The following is an 18,800-nucleotide window of genomic DNA, read 5'->3' as shown; positions in this document are numbered from 1 at the left end:
GAATCAGATTTTTCAAATGTACTTAAAACATAAGCAGCAAAAATTTTATTAATCTTAAACTCAAGCAAATTCCAATAACATAAGTAGAACTAATTAAAACATGTTTTAATTGAATATACTTCCTAGGTTTCTCCTAGCAATCCTGTTATTGTTTCATGATCCACTTGAAGAAATGAAGATATGTGGAAAAACAGTCATTGCCTGAGATTGCCTTCCATTTTAAAAATGCTCCATTTATGCTGAAACAATCTGAATAGACACGATGCTTTTTTGTGCATCTGGTTGGAAGACAGAAACTCCCAAAACTTTTCTATTCAGCTGCTGGGTCCACAACTTGCTGTTGAGCTATAAACCCACATCAGGAAGCCTAGGTACAAACTGAGGGTTGGCTTCTCCCTGGTAATCTAACCAGATGCTTACTGAGCCTGAGATGCTATTTTCACATCACCTTCTGCCGACTGCTGCTTTGGCAAAATAAAGATTGTCCACCAATCTACCAACACCACCTCACTTTAAGGCCTGGTATGTCAGCATTCTCCGTCATACTCTGAGATACAGTATGTGGGAGACATGACTCCATAATTAGGAGCTTAAAGTGTTTCAGGGAGACCACATAAATCTAGTGAGAAGTGAATTAGTAATATATGAGAGCATGTAATTTCATGTCAAGGCAGGGGCTGTGAACTTCATTACATTAGTATCTAAGTTAAAGCAGCTGGGAGAGGCAGACTAGAAAATACAGTTGTTGAGCTGAGTTCTGAGAGAAGGGCAACTGCGTGCAGGGCTCTCATCAGCACATCTTCCCCATGCTTTCCCATTGCTCATTTTCCTCCAGTGGAAAAGAAGGGGGCCGGGCACGGTGACTCACGCCTGTAATCCCAGCACTTTGGGAGGCCGAGGCGGGCAGATCATGAGGTCAGGAGATCGAGACCATCCTGGATAATATGGTGAAACCCCATATCTACTAAAAATACAAAAAAAATTTAGCCAGGCATAGTGGCGGGCACCTGTAGTCCCAGCTACTCGGGAGGCTGAGGTGGGAGAACGGCATGAACCTAGGAGGCCGAGCTTGCAGTGAGCCGAGATCACGCCACTGTACTCCAGCCTGGGCAACAGAGCAAGACTCCGTCTCAAAAAAAAAAAAAAAAAAAAAAAAAGGGAAAGGGCAAAGCCCACATGCTGAAGCAAGAAGGGCTGCTGGACTTAAAAAAGTGGAGAAATAGGTGAAATAGGTGGACCCAGGATAATATTGGTAAGAATGGTGTTTTTTGTTGATTTAGTTACAGAGCTCTTGAGCTTATCATGAATAGAAATAGGGTTGATGCAGAGCGGCTGTAAGCACAGACTTGGGAGCCAGGCTGATTGGGAATATAAGTCCCAGCTTCACCTTTTATAAACTCTATGATCCTGGACACTCCACCTCTTACTATGCAGTTTTCTCATCTGGGAAAAACAGATAACGGTACTTAAATCCTAGGATTTGGAAGAGTTCAAGGATTAAGATAAGTGAAACAAGGGAGAGGCAACTGTTCAGACAAGAAATAAAAGGAAATTGGCAAGACAAGGATTTCAATTGGAATCTAAGAATCATTTAGGATATGTGTTACAATTTTAGATTCCCAGGCCTCAGTGCCAGGAATTGAGATTCATTAGATCTGGGGCCCAAAAGGCTGTTTTATAAAAAGACACTTAAAAAATTCACAAAAATAACTCAGTTTTCTGTACGCCCTTACCAGTTCCCCACTAATGTGAACATCTCGTATTGACATGGTACATTTGTTAAAACTAAAAAATCAATGTTGGCACATTACTACTAACTCCAGACTTCATCAGGTTTTCCACTCACGTTCTTTGTCCCAGGATCAAATCCAGGATGCCATACCGCATTTAGAGAAGCTGCAGTTTTCACAAGCTCTTTCAGCTGAGAGGGAGGTGGGTGACAAACATCAAAGACTGCTACATTGGAAAGTAGCAGAAAAAGTTAAGGGTGAGGCTGGGATAGTCATTGCAACCTCTGCCTCCTAGGCTCAAGCAATTCTCATGCCTCAGTCTCCCGAGGAGCTAGCACCATAAACGGTTGCCACCATGCTTGGCTAATTTTTGTATTTCTAGTAGAGAAGGGGTTTTGCCATGTTGGCCAGGCTGGTCTTGAACTTCTGGGTTCAAGTGATCTGCCCGCCTCAGCCTCCCAAACTGCTGGGATTACAGGCCTGAGCCACTGCGTCCAGCCCTGACTTACTTTTGAAGTCACGAATTTATGTCCAGTGTCCCTCTGCCAAACTGGTTTTTAAATCTCTGACCACTCATATATGTCAGGACTTCTACTTAGTTAATGGCATATTATAAGGTGCAAACCATCTTATAAACAAGGATTCATCATACACTTTTTCTTCTAAGTTTAATGCAGATCATTGATTCTAGTTTGCAATTTATCAAGATAAGATGATGAGTTGAAGATTTTAACTTAAGTACTAAATAATTAAAATGGATAAAAATATACCAATATTATCAGGATTTAGTGAGAATCACTGAAGCTGAGTGGCTAGAATTTTAATTCAGAAAAAAACAGTGATTTATTTTTAACTAAAATGTAAGCTTGAAAACAGTGTGCTAACGTCAAATTATGTGGTTTAGGTCACCGTCTGTACAGCAACTTTAATTCTACTTTCTGTACTTCCATATTTTTTCTGTGTAACTGAAAACTTCAAACACTCTCGTTCTAATTCTACACTATTCCTGTAAATCCTTTCTCTTTGGTATATTTATCTAATCTCATATTCTAATGGGTTTTTCCTCTCAGATACAATAACCAGCTATTCAAAGATGCCATCTAATGCACTATGCCATTAAGTACTGTGGCCAGAGAGTTATTTTAAGTGTAATAAATTTTCTTAAAATTGAGGGCCAGGCATGGTGGCTCATGCCTGTAATCCTAGCACTTTGGGTGGCCGAGGTGGGCGGATTCCCTGAGGTCAGGAGTTCGAGACCAGCCTGGGCCACATGGTGAAACCTGGTCTCTACTAAAATACAAAAAATCAGTGGGGTGTGGCGGTGTGCGCCTGTAGTCCCAGCCACTCGGGAGGCTGAGGCAGGAGAATAGATTGAACCCGGCAGGTGGAGATTGCAGTGAGCCGAGATCACGCCACTGCACTCCAGCCTGGGCAAGAAAGCTAGACTCCGTCTCAAAAAAAAAAAAAAAAAAAAGAGAGAGAGAAAAGAGATATTACTTCTTAAATACAGGCATGGATTAAACCAACTTGTGTATGGTCAAGGCAACTTACAAAAATGCTTTAAGACATATCAAGACTGATTTAAACTATTTAAGTTAGGCAGAGATGCAACACTATGTGAATAGAAGTGTTATAAACACATTTGCCACATTTTAATTAAACAGTTTACTCGGTTTTCTTTTAATATAAACATGAGAAATGAAAACCACATCAATTGTAGCATTTATCTTTTGAAAATAAAACTGCAATCAATACTTCAGTCTCTAAGTTCTGCATTCCATAAATGATATTTTTCAGGAGCTAGTGTTCCTAAGGCTTATGGAGGCTCTTTTTAAATAGCAGGACATGAAATATGATACCTGCACCCAGGTTAACATGTGGGATAATAAAATGTATTACATCACCTACTACTATTACGGTCCAATTCCTTCTAATTTGTTATATGTGAATTAACACAGATCCTCCTCTTCATCACATCTAGGGAAAATAATTTGAGGTTATCAATGCAGATAAAAGCCATCCAAAGAGCTACTTTACAAGAGAAAAGGGAACTTTATAAAAACACAAGAATTCCAAAAGTCTTAGTGTAATTTTAAGCTTTGATACTTGTAAAAGTAACAATGCTACATTTACAAAACATCATTGAAAAGCCTGTTGTATTTTTTTTTAACGTTTATTTAGTTTTGCCATTTTTTTAAGTGACAGGGTCTCATTTTGTTGCCAAGGCTGGAGTGCAATGGCTATTTACAGGCACAATCACAGCGCACTGCAGCCTCCAAGGCTAGGCCTCAAGTGATCCTCCCATTTAAGTCTCGTGAGTAGCTGGTACTACAAACATGCCTAGCTCCTGAATATTAAGCTTTTAATTTTTTGTTTCACTCCTTCTTGAAGATAGCAGATATTGACTGAAACAAAAAGTTAAAAGCTTAATATTCAAATTCTGCAAAATAAAGCCAGAGGCGGTGGTACACACCTATGGTCCCAGCTACTTGGTAGACTGACATGGGAAGATTGCTTGAGGCCAGGGTTTTCAGGCTGTGGTGCGCTATGATTGTGTCTCTGATTGCACTGTAGCTTGGGCAATATAGTGAGGCACCATCTATTAAAAATAAAAAGAAGAAATACAATTACACTTCCAAATGATATTTTGTAAAGATTTACAGCATGTACATATATGCTGCAGTCCTCTGGAGGGCCCAGGCACACTATATTAAAGCTAAAAACTGCCCTGAAACTTTCAGGACACCTCATATTTTATTATTTTTACATAACCACTGGATCACCATGTTGCTTGGCACTATGAAATCATCTTTGAATACATTTACTTAACAATAAGAAAATTTATCAGCAAATGAGAACCATTATAGTTCACAAGAAATACACCACAGACCTTCATAAAAGTAGATAATCAATAACCAATATTTTCTCTTTTTATGACCCCAAACATGCTAAACTGCTAATAAGAAGGGCTTACAAAGGATGTAAATGGCAAACCTTATCTGGCAGCTTTTGCTTCATGATTGCCAGTAACTAGTAGTTACTGGTAAAAGTAGGAAGGAAGAGCCCTTCCATACCTGACAATTCTGGGTGTGCTCCTAGTGGCTTTAGGAGTTGTTAGACTCCCATGTTTTAACAGTGATACTGCACTGATTCCAAATGCATATGCAGCAATATTGGGGAAAAGAAAAAACATAAAGAAACAGAAAAGTTACCTTTAAAATCTAAAAAGTTAAACTATTGTTTTAAAAGCCTTACATAGTTCACAGCTATCAGCCCACACACTAAGCAAATATCTGTGCATGGGCAGAAGGAGTCTTCACTTTGGAGTGGTTTTGATAACTCTGTATACATTAAACGGGACAGAAGAGTGTAAGAGTGTGTTGTTACCCTGACAAGGTCCCATTCTTTACTATGAAGTGCAATCTTAGTTTTCCTTGAGTTTACTTGAATTGAGGTGTTTCTTCTTTTGAAAATACCAACTTTTCTAGTTCTTTAGCAGGAGAGATGATATTTTCCTGTCTTTTTGGACGAGGGGTTCAGATGTCACATTACCCCTTATTTCTTCCTTCAGAAGAGGATGGCCTTAGCACGCTGAAGATGAATTAAATCTTCAGCACTCAAAGACCCATTCTTGGCAGCACTATAGAAAACTTTGTATTGTTCCATCCTTGAAAAAGCCTAAGAATGTCAAAGAGAAAAGAGGTACAATTTTAAAAAGGGTTCCAACTTTTTAACAGTCACCACTGATGATAAGCCACACATGCAACTCCTTTAGATAGTTCAGTTACAGCTACTTTTTTTTTTCTTTTTCTTTTTTTTTTTTTTTTTGAGGAGTCTTGCTCTGTCGCCCAGGCTGGAGTACAATGGCACAATCTCGGCCCACTGCAACCTCCGCCTCCCGGGTTCAAGCAATTCTCTGCCTCAGTCCCCCAAGTAGCTGGGATTACAGGCACCTGCCACCACGCCCAGCTAATTTTCATATTTTTAGTAGCAACAGGGGTTCATCATTTTGGCCAGGTTGGTCTTGAACTTCTGATCTCATGATCCATCCACCTTGGCCTCCCAAAGTGCTGGAATTACAGGCATGAGCCACCGCGCCCGTCCCAGTTATAGTTACTTTGGCTGAGGTTTACACTGCCAAGTTCTGTCACCTCACTAAGGTAATCTCAGGGCTAGAATGAGATTGCTGGAGCAAATGGGAATTTGTTTTATTAAGTTACTTAAAAATTGGGCTCCCAAAGATGTCACAGTATTGTGACAGCCTTCTAAGAGCAGTATCATCTGTTACCTGTGTACTTGTTCCTTAAAGATAATGAATGTACACTTTTGCAAAAAGTTAGTTTATTAGTCTATTCAAACTCTACACAATCTATCGTAGTTGTTATATACTCAAAGCAAATTTTAACGATGCAAGCAGGTGCTGGATTGTATCAAAACATCAAAGAAGTCTAATGACTAAAGCATCAAAAGGCACTACTTCACTTGCACATTAATTATAATAGAAAACGTATGATTTTAAAATACTTCCAAGGTACCACAGAACATGACTATTTTAAATGTTCATCTTTGTCAGCTGTAACTTTGCTGTGTACTTACCAAAAGTCACAAACCATAAATATTACTTTGCCCCATAAAAGTTATTATTTCCAATAAAATCCCATGTACTTCCTGCATCCAGTACTTGAGAAACATACACCTTATACAGTCTAAGTGCAGGTCTCTTGGCTTAGGCACTGATGCTTTGTCTAACAAACCCATGGGACTGACTGCACTGTGGTATATACAGTAGCAAATGACATAAATTTGCAAACTGAATAATAAAAAAAGTCAAGAGTAGTAAGTGCATTATATATATAGACACTGCTCAGAATACAATAACAAGAAATCATTTACATATGATTTGAAAGGATAAAGGTTCAAATGGGAAAGATTACAAATAAATTAAATTTGATTAAAATATTCTGAATTATGGTCACAAAAGAGAAGATATATCTATAATTTTCAAATAATGTGGATCCTTGTAAAAACTGTAAAAGATACAGGAAATAGAATGCCAAAAAGGTAATGAGCTCTTCAGTATGTTAGTTAATTTTGATGCTTTCCATTTTTCTAATCACTACTTAATATGACCTAGTCACAGATGCTGGCATTGGTGTTTGAATGAAAACCCACTTAGTAACTTCGTAGCCTTACCTCCAGCTTCCATGCTCTTTCTCTGTCAAGAAGATAAACTGGTGAATACAGGCCATTGTCATGTGCCAAGCTGCGAAGATCAAAGTAGAATCTGCTATAAACGCTGCCAGTAATGCCAATATTATAATTAATTAGCTTCAAGAATTGCCTTTCCAACTCATTCCTGGGGAAGGAGAAACACAACAAAACCAACACAGGACAATGTTAGTTCAAAAATATTATTCTCATGTAAGAAATGTGGTAAAGCCACCATGGACTCTAATTTATTAGATCACATGAAAGAACTCACACTGTACGGAACCCTGAGATCTACAAGAAAGCATGCAACTTTCCCAGTTTTCTTTGAAAACTTAGAAAAACAAAAACAACATGAATGTAAAAACTGGGTTAATAACTTGATTTTCCCTTGTGCTTTCAAAGACATATTTGAATTTAATATGGAGAAAAATGACATAATCTTAAGAAACATGATAAATTCAGCTTTTTCATTTCTTTGGAAACATGAAAGGATTCAATGGAGAAAACCCTTACAAATACAAACATCCATGGTAAGGTCTTCAATTGTTCCAGTTTCACATGAAGATAAGAACTCATTTCTGAAATAAAACCTATGAATGTATAGAATGTGGAAATGCCTTCATTTACGTAATATTTGCTCCAAGACCTATGATAACACACACTGTAGATAGACCTTAGAAATTTAAGACAGCACACTGGATTGGAACTTTAGTAGATTACCAAATACAGAAAAGTTTTCAGTTTTAACAATTTTTTCAACATTTATGTGAAAACTTCCCCTACAGGGAAATCCTCTCAGTGTTCCTAAATTGGAGAGCCTGATGCAAATTGATTATGGCATAATCTTAAAAAATGTGCATAAGTAAATGCTATACTACTTATAAACATTGTTTCTCAGTGATTCTTCATTTGAAAGGGTCTCTGTCCTTACTTCCACTCCTTTTGCAAGAAAACACTGAGATCAGAATTTTGTAGATACTCCTTAAACAATATTAAATGAATTTAATAGGCAGTGTTTTTTTGTTAAGTCAGTTAATAAAATTTTTCTCTGTTTATTTAAAAATATCACACTGAGCTACTAGAACAGCTCCAAATTCTTTTTTTGAAACAAATACAGGCTATGCAGGTGGATTCCTACACTAATGTCCAAACAGGGCACAGCTGCTTGCAGTCCATTCTGCATCCAGCACCCCAAGTTTGGGATGAGGAGAAAGGGGACAGCCTTCTCTGCACTTGTGCAGCTGACTCAGGGCCCATTTTTGAGGGTTCCATTGCACAACTCAGACTCCATGCTCACTCCCAAGGCACCGCAATAGTGATCAGATGACAGAAATGATGGATACCATTTATTAGCTGTCACTATTATGGGGCAGGAATACTCTTTACACTTCAGACTATAGAAAAATCAAAGAGAGGGGCGGAGCAAGATGGCCGAATAGGAACAGCTCCAGTCTCCAACTCCCAGCACGAGCCACACAGAAGACCGGTGATTTCTGCATTTTCAACTGAGGTACTGGGTTCATCTCACTGGGGAGTGCCGGATGATCGGTGCTGGTCAGCTGCTGCAGCCCGACCAGCGACAGCTGAAGCAGGGCGAGGCATCGCCTCACTTGGGAAGCGCAAGGGGGAAGGGAATCCCTTTTCCTAGCCAGGGGAACTGAGACACACAACACCTGGAAAATCGGGTAACTCCCACCCCAATACTGCGCTTTAAGCAAACAGGCACACCAGGAGATCATATCCCACACCTGGCCGGGAGGGTCCCACACCCACGAAGCCTCCCTCATTGCTAGCACAGCAGTCTGTGATCTACCCGCAAGGCAGCAGCCAGGCTGGGGGAGGGGCGCCCACCATTGCTGAGGCTTAAGTAGGTAAACAAAGCTGCTGGGAAGCTCAAACTGGGTGGAGCTCACAGCAGCTCAAGGAAACCTGCCTGTCTCTGTAGACCACCTCTGGGGACAGGGCACAGTAAACAATAACAAAAGCAGCAGAAACCTCTGCAGACGCAAACGACTCTGTCTGACAGCTTTGAAGAGATCAGTGGATCTCCCAACATGGAGGTTGAGATCTGAGAAGGGACAGACTGCCTGCTCAAGTGGGTCCCTGACCCCTGAGTAGCCTAACTGGGAGACATCCCCCACTAAGGGCAGTCTGACACCCCACACCTCACAGGGTGGAGTACACCCCTGAGAGGAAGCTTCCAAAGCAAGAATCAGACAGGTACACTCGCTGTTCAGAAATATTCTATCTTCTGCAGTCTCTGCTGCTGATACCCAGGCAAACAGGGTCTGGAGTGGACCTCAAGCAATCTCCAACAGACCTACAGCTGAGGGTCCTGACTGTTAGAAGGAAAACTATCAAACAGGAAGGACACCCACACCAAAACCCCATCAGTACATCACCATCATCAAAGACCAGAGGCAGATAAAACCACAAAGATGGGGAAAAAGCAGGGCAGAAAAGCTGGAAATTCAAAAAATAAGAGCGCATCTCCCCTGGCAAAGGAGCACAGCTCATCGCCAGCAACGGATCAAAGCTGTACGGAGAATGACTTTGAGGAGATGAGAGAAGAAGGCTTCAGTCCATCAAATTTCTCAGAGCTAAAGGAGGAATTATGTACCCAGCGCAAAGAAACTAAAAATCTTGAAAAAAAAGTGGAAGAATTGATGGCTAGAGTAATTAATGCAGAGAAGGTCATAAACGAAATGAAAGAGATGAAAACCATGACACGAGAAATACGTGACAAATGCACAAGCTTCAGTAAACGACTCGATCAACTGGAAGAAAGAGTATCAGCGATTGAGGATCAAATGAATGAAATGAAGCGAGAAGAGAAACCAAAAGAAAAAAGAAGAAAAAGAAATGAACAAAGCCTGCAAGAAGTATGGGATTATGTAAAAAGCCCAAATCTACGTCTGATTGGGGTGCCTGAAAGTGAGGGGGAAAATGGAACCAAGTTGGAAAACACTCTTCAGGGTATCATCCAGGAGAACTTCCCCAATCTAGTAGGGCAGGCCAACATTCAAATCCAGGAAATACAGAGAATGCCACAAAGATACTCCTCGAGAAGAGCAACTCCAAGACACATAATTGCCAGATTCACCAAACTTGAAATGAAGGAAAAAATCTTAAGGGCAGCCAGAGAGAAAGGTCGGGTTACCCACAAAGGGAAGTCCATCAGACTAACAGCAGATCTCTCGGCAGAAACTCTACAAGCCAGAAGAGAGTGGGGGCCAATATTCAACATTCTTAAAGAAAAGAATTTTAAACCCAGAATTTCATATCCAGCCAAACTAAGTTTCATCAGTGAAGGAGAAATAAAATCCTTTACAGATAAGCAAATGCTTAGAGATTTTGTCACCACTAGGCCTGCCTTACAAGACACCCTGAAGGAAGCACTAAACATGGAAAGGAACAACCAGTACCAGCCATTGCAAAAACAAGCCAAAATGTAAAGACCATCGAGGCTAGGAAGAAACTGCATCAACTAAGGAGCAAAATAACCAGTTAATATCATAATGGGAGGATCAAGTTCACATATAACAATATTAACCTTAAATGTAAATGGACTAAATGCTCCAATTAAAAGACACAGACTGGCAAACTGGATAAAGAGTCAAGACCCATCAGTCTGCTGTATTCAGGAGACCCATCTCACACGCAGAGACATACATAGGCTCAAAATAAAGGGATGGAGGAAGATTTACCAAGCAAATGGAGAACAAAAAAAAGCAGGGGTTGCAATACTAGTCTCTGATAAAACAGACTTTAAACCATCAAAGATCAAAAGAGACAAAGAAGGCCATTACATAATGGTAAAGGGATCAATTCAACAGGAAGAGTTAACTATCCTAAATATATATGCACCCAATACAGGAGCACCCAGATTCATAAAGCAAGTGCTTAGAGACTTACAAAGAGACTTACACTCCCATACAATAATAATGGGAGACCTCAACACTCCACTGTCAACATTAGACAGATCAACGAGACAGAAAGTTAACAAGGATATCCAGGAAATGAACTCATCTCTGCAGCAAGCAGACCTAATAGACATCTATAGAACTCTCCACCCCAAATCAACAGAATATACATTCTCAGCACCACATCGTACTTACTCCAAAATTGACCACATAATTGGAAGTAAAGCACTCCTCAGCAAATATACAAGAACAGAAATTATAACAAACTGTCTCTCAGACCACAGTGCAATCAAACTAGAACTCAGGACTAAGAAACTCAATCAAAACCGCTCAACTACATGGAAACTGAACAACCTGCTCCTGAATGACTATTCGGTACATAACAAAATGAAGGCAGAAATAAAGATGTTCTTTGAAACCAATGAGAACAAAGATACAACATACCAGAATCTCTGGGACACATTTAAAGCAGTGTGTAGAGGGAAATTTAGAGCACTGAATGCCCACAAGAGAAAGCAGGAAAGATCTAAAATTGACACTCTAACATCGCAATTAAAAGAACTAGAGAAGCAAGAGCAAACTCATTCTAAAGCTAGCAGAAGGCAAGAAATAACTAAGATCAGAGCAGAACTGAAGGAGATAGAGACACAAAAAACCCTCCAAAAAATCAATGAATCTAGGAGTTGGTTTTTTGAAAAGATCAACAAAATTGACAGACCACTAGCAAGACTAATAAAGAAGAAAAGAGAGAAGAATCAAATCGACGCAATTAAAAATGATAAAGGGGATATCACCATCGACCCCACAGAAATACAAACTACCATCAGAGAATACTATAAACACCTCTACGCAAATAAACTGGAAAATCTAGAAGAAATGGATAATTTCCTGGACACTTACACTCTTCCAAGACTAAACCAGGAAGAAGTTGAATCCCTGAATAGACCAATAGCAGGCTCTGAAATTGAGGCAATAATTAATAGCCTACCAACCAAAAAAAGTCCAGGACCAGATGGATTCACAGCTGAATTCTACCAGAGGTACAAGGAGGAGTTGGTACCATTCCTTCTGAAACTATTCCAATCAATAGAAAAAGAGGGAATCCATGTCCCTACAAAGGACACAAACTCATCCTTTTTTATGGCTGCATAGTATTCCATGGTGTTGAAACCATCATTCTTAGCAAACTATCACAAGAACAGAAAACCAAACACCGCATGTTCTCACTCATAGGTGGGAACTGAACAATGAGATCACTTGGACTCAGGAAGGGGAACATCACACACCGGGGCCTATCATGGGGAGGGGGAAGGGGGGAGGGATTGCATTGGGAGTTATACCTGATGTAAATGACGAGTTTATGGGTGCAGCACACCAACATGGCACAAGTATACATATGTAACAAACCTGCACGTTATGCACATATACCCTACAACTTAAAGTATAATAATAATAAATAAATTAAAAAAAAAAAGAAAAAAAAAAGAAAAAGAGGGAATCCTCCCTAACTCATTTTATGAGGCCAACATCATCCTGATACCAAAGCCTGGCAGAGACACACCAAAAAAAGAGAATTTTAGACCAATATCCCTGATGAACATCAATGCAAATATCCTCAATAAAATACTGGCAAACCGGATTCAGCAACACATCAAAAAGCTTATCCACCATGATCAAGTGGGCTTCATCCCTGGGATGCAAGGCTGGTTCAACATTCGCAAATCAATAAACATAATCCAGCATATAAACAGAACCAAAGACAAGAACCACATGATTATCTCAATAGACGCAGAAAAGGCTTTTGACAAAATTCAACAGCCCTTCATGCTAAAAACGCTCAATAAATTCGGTATTGATGGAACGTACCTCAAAATAATAAGAGCTATTTATGACAAACCCACAGCCAATATCATACTGAATGGGCAAAAACTGCAAAAATTCCCTTTGAAAACTGGCACAAGACAGGGATGCCCTCTCTCACCACTCCTATTCAACATAGTGTTGGAAGTTCTGGCTAGGGCAATTAGGCAAGAGAAAGAAATCAAGGGTATTCAGTTAGGAAAAGAAGAAGTCAAATTGTCCCTGTTTGCAGATGACATGATTGTATATTTAGAAAACCCCATTGTCTCAGCCCCAAATCTCCTTAAGCTGATAAGCAACTTCAGCAAAGTCTCAGGATACAAAATTAATGTGCAAAAATCACAAGCATTCTTATACACCAGTAACAGACAATCACAGAGCCAAATCATGAATGAACTTCCATTCACAATTGCTTCAAAGAGAATAAAATACCTAGGAATCCAACTTACAAGGGACGTAAAGGACCTCTTCAAGGAGAACTACAAACCACTGCTCAGTGAAATAAAAGAGGACACAAACAAATGGAAGAGCATACCATGCTCATGGATAGGAAGAATCAATTTCGTGAAAATGGCCATACTGCCCAAGGTAATTTATAGATTCAATGCCATCCCCATCAAGCTACCAATGAGTTTCTTCACAGAATTGGAAAAAACTGCTTTAAAGTTCATATGGAACCAAAAAAGAGCCTGCATCTCCAAGACAATCCTAAGTCAAAAGAACAAAGCTGGAGGCATCACGCTACCTGACTTCAAACTATACTACAAGGCTACAGTAACCAAAACAGCATGGTACTGGTACCAAAACAGAGATATAGACCAATGGAACAGAACAGAGTCCTCAGAAATAATACCACACATCTACAGCCATCTGATCTTTGACAAACCTGAGAGAAACAAGAAATGGGGAAAGGATTCCCTATTTCATAAATGGTGCTGGGAAAATTGGCTAGCCATAAGTAGAAAGCTGAAACTGGATCCTTTCCTTACTCCTTATATGAAAATTAATTCAAGATGGATTAGAGACTTAAATGTTAGACCTAATACCATAAAAATCCTAGAGGAAAACCTAGGTAGTACCATTCAGGACATAGGCATGGGCAAAGACTTCATGTCTAAAACACCAAAAGCAATGGCAGCAAAAGCCAAAATTGACAAATGGGATCTCTTTAAACTAAAGAGCTTCTGCACAGCAAAAGAAACTACCATCAGAGTGAACAGGCAACCTACAGAATGGGAGAACATTTTTGCAATCTACTCATCTGACAAGGGGCTAATATCCAGAACCTACAAAGAACTCAAACAAATTTACAAGGAAAAAAACAAACAACCCCATCAAAAAGTGGGCAAAGGATATGAACAGACATTTCTCAAAAGAAGACATTCATACAGCCAACAGACACATGAAAAAATGCTCATCATCACTGGCCATCAGAGAAATGCAAATCAAAACCACAATGAGAAACCATCTCACACCAGTTAGAATGGCAATCATTAAAAAGTCAGGAAACAACAGGTGCTGGAGAGGATGTGGAGAAATAGGAACACTTTTACACTGTTGGTGGGATTGTAAACTAGTTCAACCATTATGGAAAACAGTATGGCGATTCCTCAAGGATCTAGAACTAGATGTACCATATGACCCAGCCATCCCATTACTGGGTATATACCCAAAGGATTATAAATTATGCTGCTATAAAGACACATACACACGTATGTTTATTGCGGCACTATTCACAATAGCAAAGACTTGGAATCAACCCAAATGTCCATCAGTGACAGATTGGATTAAGAAAATGTGGCACATATACACCATGGAATACTATGCAGCCATAAAAAAGGATGAGTTTGTGTCCTTTGTTGGGACATGGATGCAGCTGGAAACCATCATTCTTAGCAAACTATCACAAGAACAGAAAACCAAACACCGCATGTTCTCACTCATAGGTGGGAACTGAACAATGAGATCACTTGGACTCAGGAAGGGGAACATCACACACCGGGGCCTATCATGGGGAGGGTGAAGGGGGGAGGGATTGCATTGGGAGTTATACCTGATGTAAATGACGAGTTGATGGGTGCAGCACACCAACATGGCACAAGTATACATATGTAACAAACCTGCACGTTATGCACATGTACCCTACAACTTAAAGTATAATAATAATAAATAAATTAAAAAAAAAAAAAGAAAAATCAAAGAGAAACACCTTGGCTAGACTAAACCCATTTTATGACATGCCTTTTGGTAGGATGCTGGCCTTTCACAGTGTTTCTCCTAAGCTGGAAACGAAACCCCAAGGTGCTCCGCATCTGTCACCCCTGGCCAGAACAGAATGTGGGGATGAGTTGGATGTGGTGAGAGGGGAACAGGCTGGGAGCAGCCCTCTGCCACATGATTATTCATCAGCTGTCCTGGCCAAAGATTTTTGTTTGTTTGTTTGTCTTGAGACAGGGTCTTGCTCTGTTGTTTAGGCTAAAGTCCAGTGGCATGATCCTAGCCTTTCAAGTAGCTGGGACTACAGGTTCATGCCACTTAGCTGGGCTATTTTTTAAAATTCTTTTTGTAGAGTCAGGGTCTCACTTGTTGCCCAGGCTGGTGTTAAACTCCTGTGATTAAGTGATACTCCCACCTTGGCCTCCCAAAGTGCTGGTATTACACACACGAGCCAGTGTATCCAGCACTTTGTCAAATGTTTAAATAAATATAAAACTAGAGTAATCTTACCACTTTCATAGTAATCCCTGTAAAGATTTAACTGTATAAAAACAATACCTCAGCAACATATTTGGTTTCTTGGTTTTAAAGTTTTATCCATTGGCTAAGTCAACAAATGCTTGATGTTCTCCGGTATGGAAAGCAGTCAAGATATAAGCAGATATGTGGTTTTCTCATTTGTTTAACTGAAAACCTAACTGAAACTTTCAACATTAATTTCCTATTCATATAACCATAAGACTATAGGAATGCAAATCAGATAATGCTTTAATAATCAGCTAATCAGGACTTAATTTACTATAGGAATATATGCACTTTATAATCTCTTATGTTTTTCCATAAACATATTTTAAATGTATAAAATACAGTATTTTACATAATTAACATGTTATTAATAGAGACTTAGTTATTGAAGAAAACCATTATGCCTAAAGGATATGTATCTTCTTAGTTTTTTGTTGTTTTTTAAATGGCTGAATAGCATACCCTTTACAGGCACAGCAAATTTTCTGAATAGGAGTTGCTCAGTTTAACTTGTATGTATGTACATCTGTGTGTGTGTGTGTGTGTGTGTGTGTGTGTATAAATACATACAAAATCCTCATAGCTTAGCTCCCACCTATAAGTGAGAATGTATGATACTTGGTTTTCCATTCCTGAGTTACTTCACTTAGAATAACGGCATAGAGCTTCATCCAAGTTACTGCAAAGGCCATTATTTCATTCTGTGTTATGGATCAGTAGTATTCCATGGTGTATATATTCCAAGCTTTCTTTATCTACGCATTCATTGATGGACATTCCATATTTTTGCAATTGCAAATTGTGCTGCTATCAACATGCATGTGCATGTGTCTTTTTCATACGACTTCTTTTGTTTTGGGTAGATACCCAGTGTGAGATTGCTGGATTGAATGGCAGTACTGTTTTCCATAGTGGTTGTACTAGTTTACATTCCTATCAGCAGTGTAAGTGTTCCCTTCTCACCTAATCCATACCAACATGTATGATTTTTCAATTTTTAAATTATAGCCATTCTTGCAGGAGTAAGGTGGTATCACACTGTGGTTTTCATTTGCATTTCCCTGATAATTAGTGATGCTTCTGAAGGAAAATATATACTAACAAGACAAACAGATGTTGAAAAGTTTTAAGAAAAATCTGATAAACACTAATTCTTAAATGGTTCAATTTACAGTCTAAAAGAGATCATTACAATCAACAGCAGAGGGACAAGATAAATGTACATTACACACTTTGTTGCAATGTTTTACAATTTCTAAAAATCGTGAACATGGCTCCTGTTCAGAGCATACATCCGGGTGCTTCTGCATTTACAAACAGCATTGTGTAGAACTGGAGCCGGCTTCTGCCACCACTGCTTCTGGAGCTCACATCTGTGGAAACCCGCACATTTCTCTGCATATTCTCTGACCTTGTAACTAGAACTAGAGCCCCACCGGATTAGCTGCTGGTTTTGAGAACAATTTAGCCGCCATTATAACGGAGCTAAGTGTTCATAATTACAAATTTTGCTCCCTTCAAGAAACCAGTTTATAGACTGATGACAGCAGTGATTAAGAGCACTTTAGCTTCTGCAGCTTTCAAAGTACTTCTATTTGTTTCAAATTCATTTTCTTTTAACATCCTTTGCTAAAATGGCTACTAGCGATATCACCATGACAACTCAGTTTCTACTATTAGCAAAGCAGTAATTTAGTAGCCATTTCAAAACCAACTGACCATCACTAGTGAGTCTCTTCTTAGAAACAAGAATCCTCAATTCACTTGTAAATATACAGTGTAGTAATTCTGAATGAAAATCTTTAAATATGTTTTTGGAGTATATTATAGGTGTATATATTTATGTGGTATATAAAATATTTTGATGACTACAATGTGTAATAATCATATCAGGGTAAATGAAATATCCATCATGCCTCAAGCATACTTTTATTTTACAAATAATTCAATTACACTTTTAGTTACTGTAAAATGTACAATTAAATAATTCTTGAGTGTTGTCACCCTGTTGTGCTATCAAACACTAGATTTTGTTTATTCTTTCTCACTATATGTGTGTACCTATTAATCATTACCCCTTACTCCTCATCCCCCATACTACTTTTAGCAGCCTCTGCTAACGATTCTCCTACTCTATATCTTCACGAGTTAAATTGTTTGAGGCTGGACTCAGTGGCTCATGCATGTAATCTTAGCACTTTGGGAGGCTGAGGCAGGTGGATCACGAGGTCAAGAGTTCGAGACCAGCCTGGCTAGCATGGTGAAACCCCATCACTACCAAAAATTACAAAAATTAGCCGGGCATGGTGGCACGCATCTGTAATCTCAGCTACTCAGGAGGCGGAGATAGGAAAATCGCTTGACCTCAGGAGGTGGAAGTTGCAGTGAGCAGACATAGTGCCACTGCACTCCAGCCTGGGTGAAAGAGCAAGATTCCATCTCAAAAAACAAACAAACAAACAAACAAACTGTCTTAATTTTTAGCTCCCACAAATAAGTGAGAACATGTGAAGCTTGTTTTTCTGTGCCTGGCTTATTTCACTCAACATTTCCATCCATGTTCTTGCAAGTAACAGGATATCATTCTCTTTTATGGTTGAATAGTACTCCATTGTGTATATGTACCACATTTTCTTTAGCCACTCATCTGTTGATGGACATTCGGAATGCTTCCAAATCTTGGGTGTTGTGAATAGTCCTGCAATATACATGAGAGTGCAGGTATCTCTCTGATATTCTGACTTCCTTTCTTTTGCATATATACCCAGCAGTAGGATTGCTGGATCATATGGTAGCTCTATTTTTAGTTTTGAGGACCTCCAAACTTTTCTCCATAGTGGTTGTACTTAAATTACATTCCCACTAACCTTGTATGAGGGTTACCTTTTCTCTGAATCCTCACCAGCATTTGTTATTGGCTATCTTTATAATAAAAGCCATTTTAAGTGGGATGAAATGATCTCTCATTGTAATTTTGATTTGCATTGCTCTGAAGATTAATGATATTGATGTTGAGTATCTTTTCATATACCTATCTGCTATTCATATGCCTTAGTTTCGAAACAGGGTCTCACTTTGTCACTCAGGTTGGAGTGCAGTGGCACAATCACAGCTCACTGCAGCCTCAATCTCCAAGGATCACGTAAGCCTCCCAAACAGCTGAAACCACAGGCACGTGTCATCATGTCTGGCTAATGTGTCCTCTTCTGAGAAATGCCTATTCAGATATTTTGCCCATTTTAAAAAACAGATTATTAGATTTTTTTTTCTATGGAGTTCTTTGAGCTTCTTAAATATTCTGGTAATTAATCCCTTGTCAGATAGTTTTTAAATA

At 39.2% G+C, this 18,800-nt stretch overlaps 1 protein-coding gene across 2 annotated transcripts in view; it reads right to left on the bottom strand.

The window, feature by feature from the left end:
- Window positions 1–3,392: 3,392 nt before the first annotated feature.
- Window positions 3,393–18,800, bottom strand: part of LOC126963110 (cyclin-Y-like protein 2) — a 48,627-nt gene continuing 33,219 nt past the window's right edge. Inside the window, exons 9-10 of one of the 2 annotated variants that reach the window (XM_050805101.1) lie at window positions 6,924–7,086; window positions 3,393–5,408 (exon numbers count right to left, since the gene is read on the bottom strand). In XM_050805101.1, the coding sequence (XP_050661058.1) occupies window positions 5,298–5,408; window positions 6,924–7,086 (274 nt within the window). In that variant the 3' untranslated portion in view covers window positions 3,393–5,297. The remainder of the gene's footprint in view (window positions 5,409–6,923; window positions 7,087–18,800) is intronic. The other variant, XM_050805102.1, reaches the window with a different exon arrangement.

Source organism: Macaca thibetana, chromosome 9 (genome assembly GCF_024542745.1).
Source record: "Macaca thibetana thibetana isolate TM-01 chromosome 9, ASM2454274v1, whole genome shotgun sequence".
In the NCBI taxonomy this organism is placed as follows: Eukaryota; Metazoa; Chordata; class Mammalia; order Primates; family Cercopithecidae; genus Macaca; species Macaca thibetana.
Note: the sequence above shows the minus strand (reverse complement) of the source record. Positions and strands in the feature narration are given on the sequence as shown.